This window comes from Sphaeramia orbicularis, chromosome 7 (genome assembly GCF_902148855.1).
Source record: "Sphaeramia orbicularis chromosome 7, fSphaOr1.1, whole genome shotgun sequence".
Lineage (NCBI taxonomy): Eukaryota > Metazoa > Chordata > Actinopteri > Kurtiformes > Apogonidae > Sphaeramia > Sphaeramia orbicularis.
This window is the reverse complement of record NC_043963.1, coordinates 46,124,412-46,144,626: the sequence shown is the minus strand read 5'-3', so window position 1 is coordinate 46,144,626 and position 20,215 is coordinate 46,124,412. Positions and strand designations below refer to the sequence as shown.

The window sequence follows — 20,215 nt, the reverse complement described above, 5'->3', positions numbered from 1 at the left end:
CCCAGCTGCTGGAATAATACTGTTTTTTTATGTTTTTTTTTTTTACAGTGTAATGGAAAAATGACAATTTTGCCAAAAGTCTAATTTTTCGATTAAAACATTTTGCACTGGCCAGAGGTGGTTTTTCAGGCGTTGCACAAATGGTATATCACACAAAACTGCAGTGGAAAGACCTTTTTTCGCGACTAGAATCAGGTGAATTATAAAAACTGGATGTTGACAGACGTTACAACAAGCGAAGAAGAAAAAGAAACATGTCGCGGTATGTGTGGACACACCAGGAAACCCAAACTTTTTTTAATTTTGTACGAGATAGAGGGGTAATACATAATAATAATGAATATATCTGTAAATCAACACCATATTTACGTTCGTCACCATGTTTATGGAATGACTTCTCATGTCAGCTCACGATAGTAAATAAACAAATCATCGCATTTGTGAATTAATGGAAAAAACGACATTACGCACTTCTGTTTTTTCGACATTTAGTAAATATCGGTAAAGTTTTGTGCAGATGTCCAATGGAAAAGCGACTATTGAAATTCAAGCATTTTCAATGATTTCAAGCACCCATACAAACCCTGAATATTGTTAAAATTGCATGTATTTTTCTTGAGAAATTTCAGGTTGTTCAGGTTGTTCATTATTTTTTGCGAAAGGAATATTTGTAAATGTAGACATTTTAACATTTTCATGATTTTGTTAACATTTTCTTGCATTAAAACACAGAGAAACATGAGGAATTATCAGTATCTATAATCTCAGTTGAAGTTATATTAGTCTGTATGTGGTCCCTGAACTAAAAATGACTTGACACTCTGGTTTCAATCATATTTTGCTGAAAATACTTCTGGGTTCAGACAAGTCGGTTGAAAATGTAGATGTTACAACATTTCATATTGAAGTTTTGCAGGAAAAGTTTGTGAACTCTCTTAAGGATTGTTCAATATCTGGATTTCCCATGTTCTGTTAATGTCTAAACATAAAGGCTAATTATTTTGCGTTTTGCAGACAACATGACAAACATAAAGATGCAAATAATGAGAAGAGCTGTGACTTGCCTTGTAAAACCACCGGTTCAATGAAAGTGAAGCAGAGGAGAAGGAGGGACCACATCGTCACTGCAGACTCATGACTTACAGTGAAGCAGAGAAATGATCTGCTCATGTTTATACTGCTGCAGGGTGTACCCACCCATATACCGCCAAAAATAAGGTGTGGGACCCAGGAACACTTACAGCACACTTTGACTAATTAAAAAGAAATAATTTATTACATTGACACGATGAAATATTATACAGTATCTTCAGTTACTTACAGGAGACGGACTGTAATTTTCAGTCAGAGGAACAAAAACACATTTTTTTATGTGATGATATAGATGTCACCAGTTTTCTGCACTCTTTATGCGTACGTATGTATGAGCTTTGATTCCAGGTTTTGGACTACTGGTAGAAAAAAGCTCTGTGAAGATTCAGAGTCTTCTTCACTGTTTATTTATTAACATTTTAGAAGCAATAAAAAAAAAAAGATTAAGATGTTTACAAATGCAGCTCTCACACACCACTGCTCTTTGTAAACTCAGGTCGGCTCGTTGTCTAGATCAGGGGTGTCAAAGTCATTTAAGTTCAGTTCCACATTCAGCCCAATATGATCTGAAGTGGACCGGACCAGTCAAATAATAACATAATAATATACAAATAATGTCAACTCCAAACTTTTCTCATATTTTAGAGTGAAAAAAGTAAAATTACCATATGAAAATGTCAACATCTATAAATTATCCTTAAAAAATGTGAATCATATGATCAACTATGAACAAACTGAGACTTTTTAAGAAAAATAACCACAATTTTAAAAATTGTACACCTCTGCTTATCATTTACACATGTCTATTACAACTTACCACCACAGTGGATCTACAAATACACAAAACATATAATAACAGGCAGAACATTATTAAAAATGCACTTATTATTATTATTTCTCTTAAGACATTTCAGATTATTCACATTTTTTGTAAAGGGTACTTTGTAAATATAAACATTTTTATGTAGTGTTACTTTTTAACACTAAAACAGTTGTAGTTTTCAGTATTTATAGGTTATTGTGATTGTATTTTACTGGTCTGACCCACTTGAGATTGAATTGGGCTGAATGTGGCCCCCGAACTAAAATGACTGTGAATATTTTCAGTATAATTTTTGCCCTTTGGTGGGCCAGTTCGACCGGTTCAGACACCTGTGGTCTATATCTTCAAAACTGTCAAATCTTTGGATTTAATTGACCTAAAACTCCATTCCTGAGTCAGAACAGGGGTCTGGATCTATCGCCTTTCCAGTCAAAAACCATAAGGAACATATGTGCATGAAGAACAAGTGCTTAAAAGCTGTTCTTACATTGTCTGTTTGTATGAAATGTGCAGTGAATACAAAGAACTAAAACTTTTTCAGCATTCCATCAACTTTAGTGTGTATCATATGTTACATTAAGGCCTAGAGTCAAGCACAAGATCACAAACTTAATTTATATTTGGTCAGAATCAGACTTTTTTGAGCCTACATGTGCATCTTTTCCTCCATTACACAGTTGTGTGTTTTGGAAATAACGCCTGAATCAAAACCTTATCTGTATTCTTAATTACAGACAGATAGATATTCTTTATTTATCCCAAACTGCCAAATTACAGAAATTATAGACGTGTATATATACATTCATAAAAACACCAAACATTACATTATTGTAATGGAAAAATAACTTTAAAGTATAACTGCAGAGGAGCCACCTTAAAGCAGCGTATGACTTTCATCACACATTTTTTTTTTAATTTATAATTTATAAAACCCCAGCGATAGCCGAATTATCACATAACAAACCGAAACGTCACTCGGGCCTTTTCGGATATCTCCATCCACTCATTCTTTAAAACAGGGGTGTCAAACTTTAGTTCAGGGGCCACATTCAGCTAAATTTGATCTGAAGTGGGCCAGACCAGTAAAATAATAACAGAATAATATATAAATAATGTCAACTCCAAATTTTTACCTCCGCCAAGGAGGTTATGTTTTTGCCAGGGTTTGTTTGTTTGTCTGTTTGTTTGTTTGTCTGTCCGTTAGTGTGCAACATAACTCAAAAAGTTATGGACAGATTTGGATGAAATTTTCAGGGTTTGTTGGAAATGGGATAAGGAAGAAATGATTAAATTTTGGTGGTGATCGGGGGTGGGGGGGCCCACGGGGGGGGGCCACTGATCAGCCTTGGCGGAGGTCTGCACTCTCCGAGTGCTTCTAGTTCTCTATGTTTTACAGTGAAAAAAGTAAAATTACATGATGAAAATGTTTACATCTACAAACTATCCTTTCAAACAATGTGAATAACATTAACAAACTAAAAACAAATTGTAATTTTAACACTATTATGCTTTAGTTTGTCATTTCCACATTTACATTATAACTTACAGATCACAGTGGATTATAAATACACAAAATATTTCATAACAGGTGGAAATGTTGATACTGGCACAAGGAACAAATGATTACATTTTGGTGGTTATCGGGTGGGTGGGGGGGCCCAGTCTGTCTTGGCGGAGGTCTGTGCTCTCCGAGTGCTTTTCTTGTTCTAAAATGCGTTCAAAAATTTTATTACAGAATGGGGCATTTAATTACAAAATGTGGCGTTGTTACACAGTGAGGTGAAAAAGTATTACATTATTACATATTGCATCGTTATTACACAATGCGACGCTACATGTGTCACTAACACGCAGCCGCCATATGTCAGCTGACAGGATCGGCGGCCCCATCTTAAGGTGTGTTCTGCTTTCTTAGAATAACTGTCTGCCTGACACTTGGCTGAAAATCACACTCCCACAGTGAGAAAATATGGGTAAATTATACATTTCCTGAATCCTTAGAGTCATACCAGTATTGCAGTGTTTGTATTTTGTATCTCTGATGCTTCCTGATGCCACAGGACTAAAAGAAAAGAGATGATTTAGGCGAAAATGGTAGGAGAAATTGTGTGACTAAAAGTTTGAAGAGCTCCAGTGTCTACTGTACTTGTCAAAAGTATTCACAAAAGAGCTGGAATGAATGCCCAGAGTGTCCCCTTTAAAATGATACCAAACAAATTACTATAAAACACTGAAATATGTTCTTAATCAGGGCCAATACCAAGATAGGCACCAGTGTCAAAAACGCATTTTTTCAATGGGGGTGGGGGACTTTAACAGTTGAAAACAGTAATTTAGCCGTGACTCCAGAAAGGTTATGGGTAACACTTTACTTGAAGGTCTAGTTTATAATGCATTAAGCGCACATTCATAAGACATTATAATGCATTTATAATGCATTATAAAAGTCATTACAACAGTTTATGATCATGTACAACAACTTATACCAAGGTTAATAAAGTATTATAAGTATAGGCAGAATGTATAATAAATTCAGCTTTCATAATGTTTTATACATCCATGCCAAAGTGACAACAGTGTTTGTAGGAAGAATCTCAGGTCCTGGGTTACAGAACACATTCTAACCATCAGAACTGTAGCCAGTTATAAAGACACAGAGAACTGCTGTGACATGTAGTTTCTGAAACTGAATAATGCCTTAGAAACATGAGTAATAAGTTACAGGAGGACTGATGATATTATAACATAAGTATGATGACGTATGAGCAGTATCTGCTGGTTCTGAGTTAAGTGGAAGTCCAAAATTATACATCAAAGTGTTCTTAAAAACTCTTTACTTTGCAAAAACAAAACATCAAAAGAACAGAGACAGTAAATAGAAATGTTACATGTAGCTTTGTACATAAATAAAAAATAATGTGTCAGCTCTAAATCTTTGTGAATTCAAACACATACTTTTTTTTTTTTTTTTAATAAATATGAAATCCCTAAAATAGATGGGTATAGGGACCAGTGACAAAACCTAATAAAAGTTCTCTACCTGAAAAAATAAATTCCTTCGCAGTGCTTTGGTGTGGAGGTATAAAACATTATGAGCGCTGAATTTATAATACATTATGCCTACACTTATAATACTTTATTAACCTTGGTATAAGTTGTTGTACATGATCATAAACTGTTGTAATGACTGTTATAATGCATTATAAATGCATTATAATGTCTTATGAATGTGCGCTTAATGCATTATAAACTAGACCTTCAAGTAAAGTGTTACTAGGTTATCATACCAAAATGTTGACTACAGACATGTATCTTTTCAAAAAGTATAAGCAACCTTTGCCACCTTGAGTGGTACCAACGTCTCATCTGGCCCATGGACTAGATGGCATTAGTCCTCTTTCATTAAAAATGACATCATCTGGTCTCAGAAAGTGAAGAAACTGGTCCAGTCATTTTTTTTTTTTTTTACATTTTACTCTAGTATTTAGCTGTTACCCCCCTTGGCAACAAACGAAGGAATCTCTAAGGAAACTCTCTGGAATGAGCTTCTGAGAGGGTGAAAAAACATTGAGGTTGAAACTCTCAGAAAATACATCGACACAATGCCAGAAAGATGTGCTGCGGTGATTGTTGCCAAGGGGGGCCACACTGAATATTAGAGTAAAATGTAAAAAAAAAAAAGGACTGGACTGATACATTTGTAGGTGAAATATTCTCAGTACCTTTGTCTTTACCTTTGCAGTGGCAAAAAAGTGAAATTCAGACTCTGAGAACAAAATAAACCACCAGTTTCTTAAGATTTGACAAGTGTTGTAATATTTTTGCACACCACTGTAGATGATTATTAGGTTACAGTTTTTCGTGATTGTTTACACACATTTTCTGAAAGCATGCCTCATACTCTCAGAACTCTACACACAAATAAAAACACACACACACATACACACAATGGGGAAAACCCTTCATTTCTCCTGTAAAATGAAACTTTACATTAAAAAAATGTTATTTCTTCTCAAAATGGTATTTTGTTTTCAAATGACGCACACAAGCCATCATATGAGCAGCCAGCAAAGTTCTCAGTGCACTGTAAAAAATGACTGTAGAGTTGTAAAATTGCAACATAAAAAACTGTAAGTGACAATACAATGCAAAGTTGTTTATTTGAAAAGATTTTTGTGTTAACGATTGAATCAAATATAGCTGTAGTTTTTACAGGAAGAGTATGTGAACAAAACCAGATTTGTGTGTAGAAATGATGTATTTCTATTGGTTTTAGAAAATAAAACTGTAAATTGAAAAACATAGTGGTGCCGTTTAAATTGCAAGACCATAATGTTGAAATAACGGCATATTTGCTTTTTTTTCTCTTTTTTTTTTTTTTTTTTTTAATAAAAAAGTTATATAAAAAAAAGTAAACATTTAACAATTTAACATTTTCAACGTGTAAATGAGTGGGTTGGTAGAGTTGGTAGAGCAGCTCGTCCAATAACCAAAGGGTTGGTGGTTCGAATCCTGGCTCTGACTTTCCATATGTCAAAGTGTCCATGGAAGACACTGAACCCTAAATTGTTCCCAGTTGGACCTGGTGGATTTGGAAAGCGCTTTGGACAACATGAAGGTGGAGAAAATGTGCTAAATAAGTGCAGTCCATTTACCATTTAAATCCAATGTTAAATCTACATGTTTAAAATGTTAAATATATATGTCTAAAATGTTCAATCTACATGTTTAAAATGTTCAATCTACATGTTTAAAATGTTCAATCTACATGTCTAAAATGTTAAATCTACATGTCTAAAATGTTAAATCTACATGTTACTCTGTAAATAGGAATACAGTTGGATGTGTTTTTTTACTGTATTGTTCTGGAAACCACAGCTGCCAGTTTTTTTCCGTAAAAACAAGAGGATTTTTTACAGTGTGGGTCTGCTCCTACCCACTGAGATGCACTGATAAAAGCTTATGTTGCCCCATGACCACTCCGCTGGTCTAGGGAATGTCGTCTGGCAGTCCCAAAACCCTGTACAAGACAATCCAGGCTCTTACGTGGAACGATCTACTGAGTACTACCAGAACAGGGGCGTCTCTGCCTTTATCTTTAAGAAGCTCTTGAAGACCCAGCTCTTCAGAGAGCACCTCCCGTCCTAGCACTTTCAAACATTCCATTTTAAATGTATTATCGTGTCTATTCAGTTGTTTTACTTGGTATTTTTATTTCACTGTTTTTAATTGTACAGCTGTTTTTATGTCTTTTTAACCCTTTCATGCGTAGTGGTCACTACAGTGGACAGTTGTTCAAAGGTGTTCTCTTGTATATTCATGGAGTTTGTTGTTTTAGTTCCATATCAGCCGACACAGTAGACGCTTATGCACCATCCCATAATACACTGACATTCATACCATTACTGTAACTTTGCTGTTTTAGATAAACCTGATCTTCACTAACATGTTTGAGTGGAAATTTTTTTTTAAAAAAACCTGCAAATTATTAGACTGTAATTAACAGGGTTTTTTTTTTGTTGCTTTTTTAAACAAAAAGTTGTTTTTTTTTGCAAATTATCTCCATGAAGTGAGTAATGACTAGTATTAGAGTGTGTTAAAATGTGAGAAAACATCAGATTAGCAGCAGTAAACATGCATTTATTTCACAGTTTTCACACAGTATATCAGTAAATACAGGTTTTTTTGTTTCTAAAATTAAACACATGGTGTCCCGGTGAGTGTACATCTTTGTAACTCCATGAAAAATAGGTTCATAAAAAAAATTCAATCGCATTGGTTTTTTGGGGGGGATCATGCCCTAAGAGGAATGAAAACCACTCTGGGAAAAAAATCTTGATTAAGGTTCTCATTATTCATGCATGAAAGAGTTAATCTGTTCTTGTGTTGTGGAAAAAATTGAAGTGAAAAAAATAACATTACACTGTGACAATATTTACATTTACAAAACTATTCTTTCACAATAAAATGCAAATAAATACATAAATAAAAACAAAGATGAACAACCCCAAATGTGCAATTTTAATAATATTCTGCCTGTTACTAAATGTTTTGTGCCTTTATGGATCCACTGTGATCTGGAGTTGTGTTAATAATAAGAGATGTAATATTGTAGGAAGTGTTCAAATTTTAGTTCCAAACTCCAAAATTTTAACAATATTCTGCCTGTTACCAAATGTTTATGTAACATTGTGTGTAATGTACACGTATAAATAATAAGTCAAGGTATATTATTGTTAAAATTGCACTAATTTTTCAAATGAAATTTCTGTTTTTCAGGTTATTCACATCTTTTTTGTAAAATGTAAATATTTTCATAATTTAATTAGGTTTTTTTGTACTAAAACAAAAAGAAAAACTTGGATTTGTCATTATTTATAGGTTATTATGTCATTATTTTACTGGTCTGGCCCGCTTGAGATCAAATTGGGCTGAATATGGCCCCTGAACCAAAATGAGTTTGACAGCCCTGATATAAAGGGTTAAACTGACACATTTTTTGCAACTAAAATAAGTTGCAACCTTGAGATAAACTTTGTGGCAGCTTCATGCGCCCAGGACGTACATGCTGTCTGGATGTTGAATGTGGTCACAGGTGCCAAATGAAAAACATGCCAGAGCTGATGAGAGCTGTGGTTTGGTGGTTTCAGAGGAGGCCCGTTACTGACATAAACTACTTTACCCCAAAATGCTGAACATCACTCATTTTGAAGTATCCTTGAGTCTGCAACGTCGCCAGTGTTGACAGCGGGACTTTATGGTGGAAAAGTGTTTATTTAAGGCAGGGGTGTCAAACATAAGGCCCTTGGGCCAAACTCGGTCCACCGAAGGGTCCAGTTCGGTCCACGGGATGAATTTGTGAAATGTAAAAATCACACTGAAGATATTAACAATTATTTTAGTTCAGGTTCCACATACAGACCAATTTGATCTCAAGTGGGACGGATCAATAAAATATTATCATAGTAACCTATAAATAATGACAATTCCAAGTTTTTCTCTTTGTTTTAGTGTAAAAAAAAAACAAGCATCACAATTCTATGAAAATGTTTACATATAAAAGCTATGCTTTCACAAAAAATGTGAATAACCTGAACATATATGAAAAACATTAAATATTTTAAAAGAAGTAAATATGATGTTAACAATATTTTGCCTGTTTTTAATGTTTTGTGTATTTGTAGATCGACTGTGATCTGTAAGTTGTAATGCACATGTGTAAATGATAAACAGAGGCATAATATTGTTAAAACTGCACATATTTTGCTTAAGAAATTTCAGTTTTTTCATGGTTGTTCCTGTTATTTACCTTTTTTAAAGGATAGTTTGTAAATGTAAAAATGTTCATAATGTGACTTAACTTTTTTCACTCTAAAACTACAGAAAAATCTAGAGTTTACATTATTTATGCATTATAATTAGGGCTGGGATTTGTATGCATTAATGTTGATTAATTAATTATAAGAAAAAAAAAAACCGCAATTTTATAAAATAATGCATTTAATCGCATTTTATTTTTACACTCCAGACAACACAGAACGTTTCTCAGGTCATGGGTTTCTATCATACCGATCAAACCGATGCACTGAACAAGTGGAAGAGGCAACGTTTGGACAATAAATAACAGAAGAAGACAAGGATGAGATGGCGTTGCTTGGCCCAGTGGATGGAAGATTTATATTTAACCCTATAACGCCAAACATATCATATTTGATACATGAGTTTTGAAGCCCTCTACATGATCAGTGTGATATTTTTTGTCTTGAAAAACCTGACGTATACAATTAGATACATGCAATACACAGATAATCCACCGGGGGGGAGGAATTCATTCACCAGAGGCCTTTCCAGTGACACTACAAGACTGTCATTAATGAGGAAGGAGGCAGAACTTTGACCATTTCGAAAAGGAATTACCAATCTGTTAGATATGTTTGTGTTATATTATGTTTTTGTTTGTTCAGAAATAAAATTTGAGCATTGAGACCCAATGTATCAAATATGATACAAAATTGAAACTCATACATGGAAATTGATATTTAAAATATTTTTGGAGGGGTTGCTCAGAAGGACCGATAAAGGCTCCAGTTTCAAAGAACTGGAATTTTCTGTCAATGATTTAATGGTTCAGACTTTACAGGGTTAAAAAATGGAAGGATGGAAAACTAGATAAAAGCACTGTTGTGTTCAAACTGTGCCAGAAAGAGTTTGATAGAGTCTGGATACCACCGCAGTTATTCAAGCCTCTGGTACCACCTAAATGACAAACACATGGAGGCTAGTACGAACACCGGAGCTAACGCTAACACTAATGCTAACACTAATGCTAACACTAATGCTAACGCTAATGCTAACGCTAATGCTAACGCTAATGCTCCTATTACCACCAAGCAGAGTCACCACCTGACACTCCACCATATTTATTTGTTTGTTTGTTTGTTTAGCAGGGACAGTACACATTAATGAACATTTCTGTGAATGTGTCAGTATTAGTAGTCTAAGTTTATACTTCTTCCTACTCCTTTTTGACCATGTAATATTCAGACTCGTATGTGCTTGAAGATAGATTCTGTCCATTTAAATGCTATTTTGTTTATGTCTTAATTTGCTTAGTTTTGTATTATTTTTCTTTGCATGTTTGAAATAAATAAATAGATGAAATGAAATTAGTAAAAAAACTATTTTTCAACTGTTGTCCCTGGGTAAGAAGTAAAGTGTCAGCATTCATAAAATTAGAAACATTTTAAAAATTAAGGCTACACCCACACATTACTTTGCATTTACATACCACTAATTATTATATGTGCAATAAACTGCGCAATCAACCATATCCCTATCCATCCTGTGGCATGATCAGTATGTGCACAGCTGTAAATCGTAGCCTATAATAGCTAATAATAGCTTTTTCAACTTTTGATTTGTCTTTATTTTTGATTTTGCACTTCTTTTGCTCTGGTGTGCTTTTATACTTTGCTGCTGTAAACCTGGAATTTCCCTTTGTGGGACTAACAAAGGCGTGTCTTATCTCTTATTATTTTACTTCAGATCATTTGGCCCCTAAACTAAAATGAGTTTGACACCCCTCTAAGGTATGCAACTGTTAAAAGATGCCAAATAGGAATGTGACAGGTGAATCAATGCTTACATTTGTAGATTTCAGTTTTTTTCCTCCTCTGCAGTATCAAACAGTCTGTTACTTTACAACTCATTTTTCTATGGTTTTAATTTTTGAACCAATCAGTTAATCAAATTTTATTTATATAGCACCATAACAAAAGTTACCTCATGACACTTTACATTTAGATCTGGTCTAAACCCGTTCACAGACGCCAACAGAATCCTGCAGGACCAAACACGGTGACAGTGGGGAGGAAAAACTTCCTCTTCTCAGATCCTCAAAAAGCAAGAATAGTTTTTAAACATTTAAAAACTTTTGTGTAGCTCCTCCAGCGGTCTGGGAATGTTTAGTGTTTTAACAATACTGTGCATCACCTTCTCATTTACACATGTGATTACAACTTACAGATCACAGTGTCTATAAATACACACAATAATTAGTAACAGGCAGAATGTTGGTAAAATTGCACTTATTTCTCCTAAGATATTTCAGATTGTTTGTATTTGTTCAAGTTATTCACATTTTTTGTGAAAGGATAGTTTGTAAATGTAAATATTTTTATGTAATTTGACTTTTTTTTTTTAACACTAAAACAAAGAGGGGAAAAAATGGGTGTTGTTATTATTTATAGGTTCTCAAGATTGGTCTGTATGTGTCTCCTGAACTAAAATGATTCCGACACTTTTAATTGTAATTATCATCAGTGTCATTTTTGCATTTCATACCTTCATCTCACAGGCCAGAACGGACCCTTTTGTGGGCCGGTTTTTGCCCTTGGGCCTTATGTTTGACACCTGTGTCGTAATACATACATGAAAGGGTTAAAGAGGAAGACTACATTTTCAAAACAAGAGTCATTATTTATTTTAGAGAAAATTAATGTGAATAAGAAACATTTAACATTATATGGAAAAAGTAATAAAGCAAATATAAAAATATGCGTTATGTGAAAACATTTACATGACACATATTTCTGTTTCGGTTAGTGTAAACATATACACTTTGTGTCTTATGTTGATGAAGAAGCAGAGCGCGCCCTCTACTCCTGCCCACTTGTTAATATTTGTTCTTTCAGTTTTATTTGTTCTCTCATTGAATTGTACCCAAAAGGGAAGTTTTGTATGATCTGCTTCTCCAAATAAACAAATGGAAAAAGAAAAAGAAAAAAAAAAAAAAAGTAAGTGAAAACATTCAATAACAATTTGTTAAAAATACAGTCAGAAGTTAGGATTGCACCACACAAAAACATGTATGCAGTTGTTTTTTTTATGGCTTTTTTTTTTTTTTTTTAACCTCCGCCAAGGAGGTTATGTTTTTGCCAGGGTTTGTTTGTTTGTTTGTCTGTTTGTTTGTCTGTTTGTTTGTCTGTCCGTCAGTGTGCAACATAACTCAAAAAGTTATGGACAGATTTGGATGAAATTTTCAGGATTTGTTGGAAATGGGATAAGGAAGAAATGATTGACTTTTGGGGGTGACTGGGGGTGGGGTGGGGGGGCCCACGGGGGGTCCACTGATCAGCCTTGGTGGAGGTCTGCGCTCTCCGAGTGTTTCTAGTTATTAGAGTGTAATTATCAGGTTTGTTTGTTTTTTGTTTTTTTTTTAACAAAAAGTAGCTGTTTTTTGTTGCATATTATTATAAATGACTGATAACTAGTATTAGAGGATGTTAAAATGAGAGAAAACATCAGATGAACCGGCAAAATGTCCAGGGTGTACCCCGCCTTCACCCATAAGTAGCTGGGATAGGCTCCAAGTGACCCCCATGACCCTAGTGAGGATAAAACAGGTTCAGATAATGAATGAATGAATGAATGAATGAACATCAGATTAGTGGCATTAAAAATGTCCATGAAAAATAGGTTCATAAAAAAAAAAAAAAAATTCAATCACATTGTTTTTTTCATGCCTAAAGAGGAATAAAAACACTCAGGAAAAAAAATCTTGATTAAGGTTCTCATAATTCATGCATGAAAGGGTTAATTCTAATTAACCCTTTCATACACAGTGGTCACTACAGTGGACAGTTATTCTCCAGCTGTTCTCTTATATATTCATGGGTTTTGTTGCTTTAGTTCCATATCAGCCGACACAGTGGACGCTCATGCATCATCCCATACACTGACATTCACACCATTACTGTAACTATGCTGTTCTTGATAAAACTGATCTGCAGTAACTTGTGTAAGTGTAAACCAATTGCTGTTATTAGTCTGTAATTAACAGTTTTTGTGAAAATTTGTTGGTTTTTTGGCATATTGTCTCCATGAAGTGAGTTATGACTGGTATTAGAGTGTTCAAATGTGAGAAAACATCAGAGTAGCAGCATTAAAAATAAACGTCTGGTAAAGGTTCATACTGTCTTCCACATATAATTACTGTAGGTAATTCATTTATCAGACAAACTAGTAAGGAAAGTAAACAAACTACCCCTGTCTGATAAATGAATTACCTAAAATAAGCATTAAAATGGTTTTATTTCATAGTTTTCACACAATATATCAGTAAATACATGTTTCTTTGCTTCAAAAATTAAACGTGCAGTGTCCAGCTGAGCGGACGTTTTTGCAAATCCATGAAAAATAGGTTCATAAGAAAATTTTCTTTAGGTGTGTTTTTTTCATGCCTAAAGAGGAATAAAAACACTCAGGAAAAAAAAAAATCTTGATTAAAGGTCTCATCATTCATGTATGAAAGGGTTAACTTATTTTATTTGACTTTTTTTAACTTGTCTTGTCCAGGATCATAACAGCGCAGTGGTAGTCTGGCTGCCTTTCTGTGCTCTGCCGAGGGAAACTTCATCAAGTAAATGAGTCTCCCCTTGATATTCTACTGTGTTTATTATGAGTTTTGTTGAACCACATTTCGATGCTGAACCTGACATGGAGGAACAGGGGGGAGGAGTAGAAAGGGGGAGAACGTGGGTGCAGATCTTGGTGGTAGTAGCAAATATTCAATGAGTGAAGGGGGAAGAAAAAGGAAGAAGAAGGTGGCCAAGACCCTCACAAGAGAATATCAACAATACCAACAATAACAACCATAGTGATAATTATAAAGATAAAGATAACTACAACAAGCACTGGTTCTAATTATAATTAACTTCAATTTACTATTAACCAAGACAAACTCTCATGCTCTCTTGAGTTCTTCATGTATGACTTGAAATACTGTAGTGTTTACACCAGGGCTGTCAAACTCAGTTTAGTTCAGGGGACACATTCAGCCTAATATGATATAAAGTGAGCCGGACCAGTAAAATAATATTCAATTATTCAGTAAAATAATCAATTCTCCATGTTTTTGAGTGAAAAAAGTAAAGTTCCATCATGAAAATGTTTACATCTACGAACCGTACTTGAACATAACATGAACAAATGTGAACCTTGAAATTCTTAAGAAAAATAAGTGCAATTTTAACAATATTACACCTTAGTTTATCATTTATACATGTGCATTGCAACTTACAGATCACAGTGGATCTCCAAATACACAAAACATTTAATAACAGGCGAAATATTGGTAAAATTCCATATACTTCTCTTAAGACATTTGAGGTTATTCATATTTGTTTAGGTTATTCATATTTTGTTTGTAAAAGGCTAGTCTGTAAATGTAAACATTTTTGTGTAATTTTCCTTTTTTTTTTCCAGTTTTAATTATTTATAGGTTATTATGATAGTAGTTTACTGGTCTGACTCACTTTAGGTTGAACTGACCTAAAATTATTTGAAGATCCTTGATTGTTAATATCTTAAGTGGAATTTTTGTGTTTCATTAATTCATACCGTGGGCTGGACTGGACCCATTGGTGGGCCAGTTTTGGCCCCCAGGCCACATGTTGGACACCTGTGGTTTACACAAATAAACTGAATGTACATATTTATATTTCTGTATAAAATGTCCCAAAACATCTACACTCTTTCCACCCAAAAATTTTTCCACATTAAAAACAGAACAAATTAATGAAATTAAGGAAAGTCTCACTGAAGTGTGACAGAAGAATCAATGTTAAATGTGTTAAATATTCTTCCGCTCAGCAGGGGAATATTTATAGCAGAACATCCTGAGTGTTTGATCTCACAGTGATGCTTACGACTCATTTTACATTTATCAGTAAAACAATCACAGATTAAGAGTAACTGACTCAACCACCAGTTTGCGACAGGAGCTGGCTGAGCAGAACTCAGACCACAAACCTCTGGGTGCTGTTTCTGAAAGCAAATCTTCTATCTCAACAGGAAACACTGAGCTCACACTCGCCTCTTCTTCAGAATTATTCTCAGGAAACATTAAAGCATCGATTCTCAGATGCGTTTATTAGAAGTTCTATGCCGCTGGGTGTACACTGGGTCTGTTGTTTATTTATTTAGAATGTGTTACTTTTACAGCTAACTACTAAATACATATTTTATTATAATCCACTATATCTGTATCAAAACCTAAAAGGCATTCTCACCATCAGAGTCTGACTGGTACCGTTCACTGTGATGTCACACTTCTACAACATTCAACTAATGCTACATAAACATATCTCCATTCATATATAAGGTCAAGGGAAACCACGCGGCATTTGCAGAGTTTTCTGTGGCAGTTTATTCACTGACACGGAGTCAAAATTAACCCATAATTCAGATTCTTTGTCATTTAACCCATAAAAACCCAAACAACCACCACCAACCAAAACCATCCACTGATCTGACCTGTTGAATAACCGCTGATCCACTAATCCAATCAATCCACGTAAATAACTGGTGTAAAATACAGTTTGTCATCTTTTCATGGTCATCAGATATGACCCATTTGGACATTCAGAGGCTCCGTAGTGAACGTGGAAACACCGTCATCTTCTACAACATTGATTAACCCAGGGGCGATGTTATTTCAGGGGCCACATAAAGCCCAGTATGACCTGCAGTGGGCCAGATCATTAAAATAATAACATAATACAGAAATAATATCAATTCCAAAATTTGTATGTCTATTTTCTATGTTTTAGAGTGGAAAAAGTTAGATTATATTATCAAAATTTTTATATCTACAAACTGTCCTTTAAAAAAACTGTGGAAAAACATGAGCAACCATGACCAAAATGAAATTTATTAAGAAAACAAAGTACAATTTTAAGAATTTATGCCACTATTTGGCCTCAGCTTGAGCTCGGCTCATTTTTACATGTTCATTACAACGTACAGATCACAGTAGATCTACAAATACACAAAACATTTAATAACAGACAGAATATTGGTACAATTACTCTTAAATCTCTTAAGACATTTCAGGTTGTTCATATTTGTTCAGGTTTTTCACATTTTTGTAAAGGTTAGTCTGCAAATGTTAACATTTTTGTAATGTTACTCTTTTTTTACACTAAAACAAAGAGAAAAATATGTGGTTTTCATTATTTATAGTTTATTATGATAGTGTTTTACTGGTCTGACCCACTTTAGATGGAATTGAACTAAATTTATTTTGACATCTTTGATTGTTAATATCTTCAGTGTAATTTTTGTTTTTCACTAATTCATCCCACAGGGCCGGATTGGACCCTTTGGCTTTGGTTTTGGTCCCCGGGCCACATGTTTGACACCCCTGTATTAACCAGTTAAACCCATGGAGTTTGATCGGTGACAGTGGATAGACACACTTGGTTTATGTTCAGTTATTGATATATTTTACAGAAAAAGTCACTTTTTCTTCAGTTGTCCCAGTTTTTGTTTTAATGACCCTCAACTTAAATCTGAGCCTATATGAAAATTTATTTATATATTAACAAAATGAAGATGCACTGGTCTCTAAAAACACACAGATAAAACACAGGTAGACAGAATAAGAGAGTTTGTATAAAAATATATATAAATCAATAAATAAATAATGCACAGAATATAATAGGTGATAAAAAAAAAAAAAAAAAACCTGTACTAATCTGATGTTAAAAAAGTATTGCACTAAATATAACCCAAATCAATATAGCACAGTGTGGTTGAGATCCATCAGTATATTATACAGGTTATTTGTGACATTATGACCCAGTGCTACTTTTATGGCAGTTCTCAAATAAATTGTTGCCATAATTGACCCATTCCTAAGTGATTTATCACCATTTATTCTAATATTATCCCCTGCATTTTACTTTTTTTTTTTTTCCAGTGAAAATCGTGTATTTTCCTATATTTAACCCTGTCATGCATGGCGTCCACATTTGTGGACACATAGTATAAGCTAATTTTCCAAAGGGTTATAAAGCCAATATTCTCCAAACCACATGGGTTTCCCCTCTATAGACCCTAAGCAATACAATGAAAAGAAGTGTCATCTTAGTTTTAGAATTCTGACTGCTCTGTGATCTCATAAAGTTATCCTCCTAAGACCCAGCTGTGGGTTTTCTGTCCATGTTTGTAGACAGGAGTTATATCTTTATACAAAAAAAAAAAACAAAAAAACAAAAAAAAAAACAGCTGTCCACCTCAATGGACATTCCATAAAAATTTTTAAAATGTGTCTGAAAAAAATATTGCATCGTGATGTTTCCAATATAGACAATTATTTAATAAAAAAAGTCAAAACTCATATATTAAATATCTTCTTAATAAAGCCATATTAAAAAAAAAAAAAAAAAAAAAAAAAAAAGTTCAAAACACATTTCAACTTCAGCCTAATTTTGAGTAATAAAATCAATCTAAAAAAAAAAATCTAGATAATTTTTTTCATAATTCATGCATGAAAGGGTTAATTCGCTGATCATGTAGATGTTCATAAAAGCTCTGATTAAAGTTCAGGATTATTATATCACAAACAGAGAAAACTGAAGAAAAAGTGACTTCTTCCACAAAGATATCATTAACTGAACATAAACCAAGCGTCTCCATTCACTGTCATTTATCAAACTGCATTTTTTTTTTTTTTTAAACTGGTGAATCAATGTTGTAGAAGATGACGGTGTTTCCATGGTAACTACAGAGCCTCTGAATGTCCAAATGGGTCATATCTGATGACTATGAAAAGATGATAAACTGTATTTTAAACCAAATATTTACATGTATTAATAGAATTAGTGGATCAACAGGTATTTAACGGTTTAGATCAGTAGATTTTGGATGCTGGTGGATGTTTGGGTCTTTATGGGTTAAACGTCAACATGAAATCAAACATCTGTTTTCAACTTTTTTGCAAACACATAAGCTTAAAAATCACCTGTAAACATGAAAACTTTCTACTATATTCACCTCGTTATATTGTGTATAATGTAACCCTAACAAAAAAAGATTGCCTTGAGAGTAGCTTTCACCTTACATAAATGTATGTGTGAGATTTCATCATACAATAAGAGGGAAAAAAAGGGGGAAAAACAGCCTTTCATTTATATATTCTCCATTCTTGTAAATGTACATTCCTCCCAATTACAGTGTGAAGATAAATGTACATTCCTATTATATACATATATTTCTACATTGTCCACATTTAGACATACATATTACAGTTATAATATATCAACACTTGTATGACTGATTAATCTAAACATAAAATAAAAACAAACAAATAAATGTTTCATATCAACACTTGTATGACTGATTTACCTAAATGTAAAATAAATAAATGTTTCATATCAACTACAACTAACTACTTGTAATTGTATCTGTATTTGTTGAGCCAGCAAAACTATTTTTATTGAACTCTTTGTTTTCTATTTTTTCTTCTAATGCTTCTAACACTTAATACAATCATTCTTTACTAACCTACTATAATAATTACGGACAATAAAATGTAATATGACTTGTGCTTTTCATAAACCAAGTAAATATTGTACCAGTAATACACATGTATAACTATAAGCACCACTGAAAATAAGATTTAAGATTACAATTTTAATTTCAGGACCATTCAGTTCCTAATCCTCACTCATAAACACTGTTGGAGCTAAAATAAGGAAAACAAAATCTGTTTCATATATTATAGATCAAAACTGGAAAACAAGAAATGTTACACTAGAACGTATAATAAATCTCAACACATCATTTAAGCTCAGGAAAAAAAAATTGAAAATAAAAGTTGCTTTAATTTTCCAAAATGGTGTTTTCTTCCTCTCAAGGCACCTGGTATTTCATAATAAGAATAATAAGAATAATGAGAAGAAGAAAAAAATAATCAAAATGTAAATAAAAATCCCAGCTTCTTCACTTTTTTCAGACTGCTTGGAAGGCAAAGGGGTAGAATAGTAATCAAATAAATCCAAATTCCCCTTGGAGCCGACTCAAAGGCCTATTTTCACCTCTAACTCTAACATGACTTCAACCTAATGATGAGAGGAAAGTAAAAAAGCAGTGTTTGTACATTTTGCTGATGAAAATACATTCCACACCTCATGTTTAATCTCATGCAACAGGAAAATGAAAGGGTGTGGGTGTTGTTAGTGGGTTCCACTCAGATTTCAGACACTGACCTGCAGCCAGTCACACAGTCTGTTTGTTCACATGGACAGTGTCTCCCCCTGGTGGTTGAAAATGACACTGAGTGAAGGACTTCTCACTATAAATTCCGAAAGACGTACTGGATATTTAACATGGTTGTTAATGTCCACATTATTAAAAATCATGGCCTAGGCATCTTTTTAATTTCAACATAACTCGGAGAAATCACTTGAGGTCTATGTACCCTGAGATGTCAATCACTGATTAAAAAAAACAAAACATCCACAGCTCAAATTTACAAAAGCAACGGCCGTAGTTTAGGAAATAAAAGTCAGCTGATATAATGACAGGTGGAGGCAGAAATAAAAAAACCGGTGAAACTGGAGAAACAGAACAGAAAGAACACCAATAGTAATACACACTAATGCTGTGAATGTACAATTATTTCTGAAGTCTTTGAGTCCCTTATGAACCAGCTAAAGCCAGTGTCATGGTTAAGGCCAGAGGTCGGAGTATCCATATCAAGCCGCTCATATTTGAGCGGATAACAGTCTGAACCCTGATCCTTTTGGTCTGCAGATATTTACCAACTGCAGGGTCATGAAAAACCATCATCCTAGTGAATTAGAACTCAGGTTGACTGATGAGGTTTGTGATCTGTGCTTTGACCACCAGGTTGATACTACCTGTAAGAAAGCACATCAGCACATGTATATTTACCAGAAACACCAGAGTTTTAACCCCCAAGTGCCTAAATGTGTTTATAATTACAGAAAAAAA

At 33.8% G+C, this 20,215-nt stretch overlaps 1 protein-coding gene across 1 annotated transcript in view; it reads right to left on the bottom strand.

Moving 5' to 3' along the window:
* Positions 1-1,132, bottom strand: part of LOC115423169 (scavenger receptor cysteine-rich type 1 protein M160-like) — a 50,628-nt gene extending 49,496 nt beyond the window's left edge. The window contains exon 1 of the mRNA XM_030139910.1: positions 1,065-1,132. Within this exon, the coding sequence (XP_029995770.1) occupies positions 1,065-1,119 (55 nt within the window). The 5' untranslated portion in view covers positions 1,120-1,132. The remainder of the gene's footprint in view (positions 1-1,064) is intronic.
* Between the last annotated feature and the right edge of the window lie 19,083 nt (positions 1,133-20,215).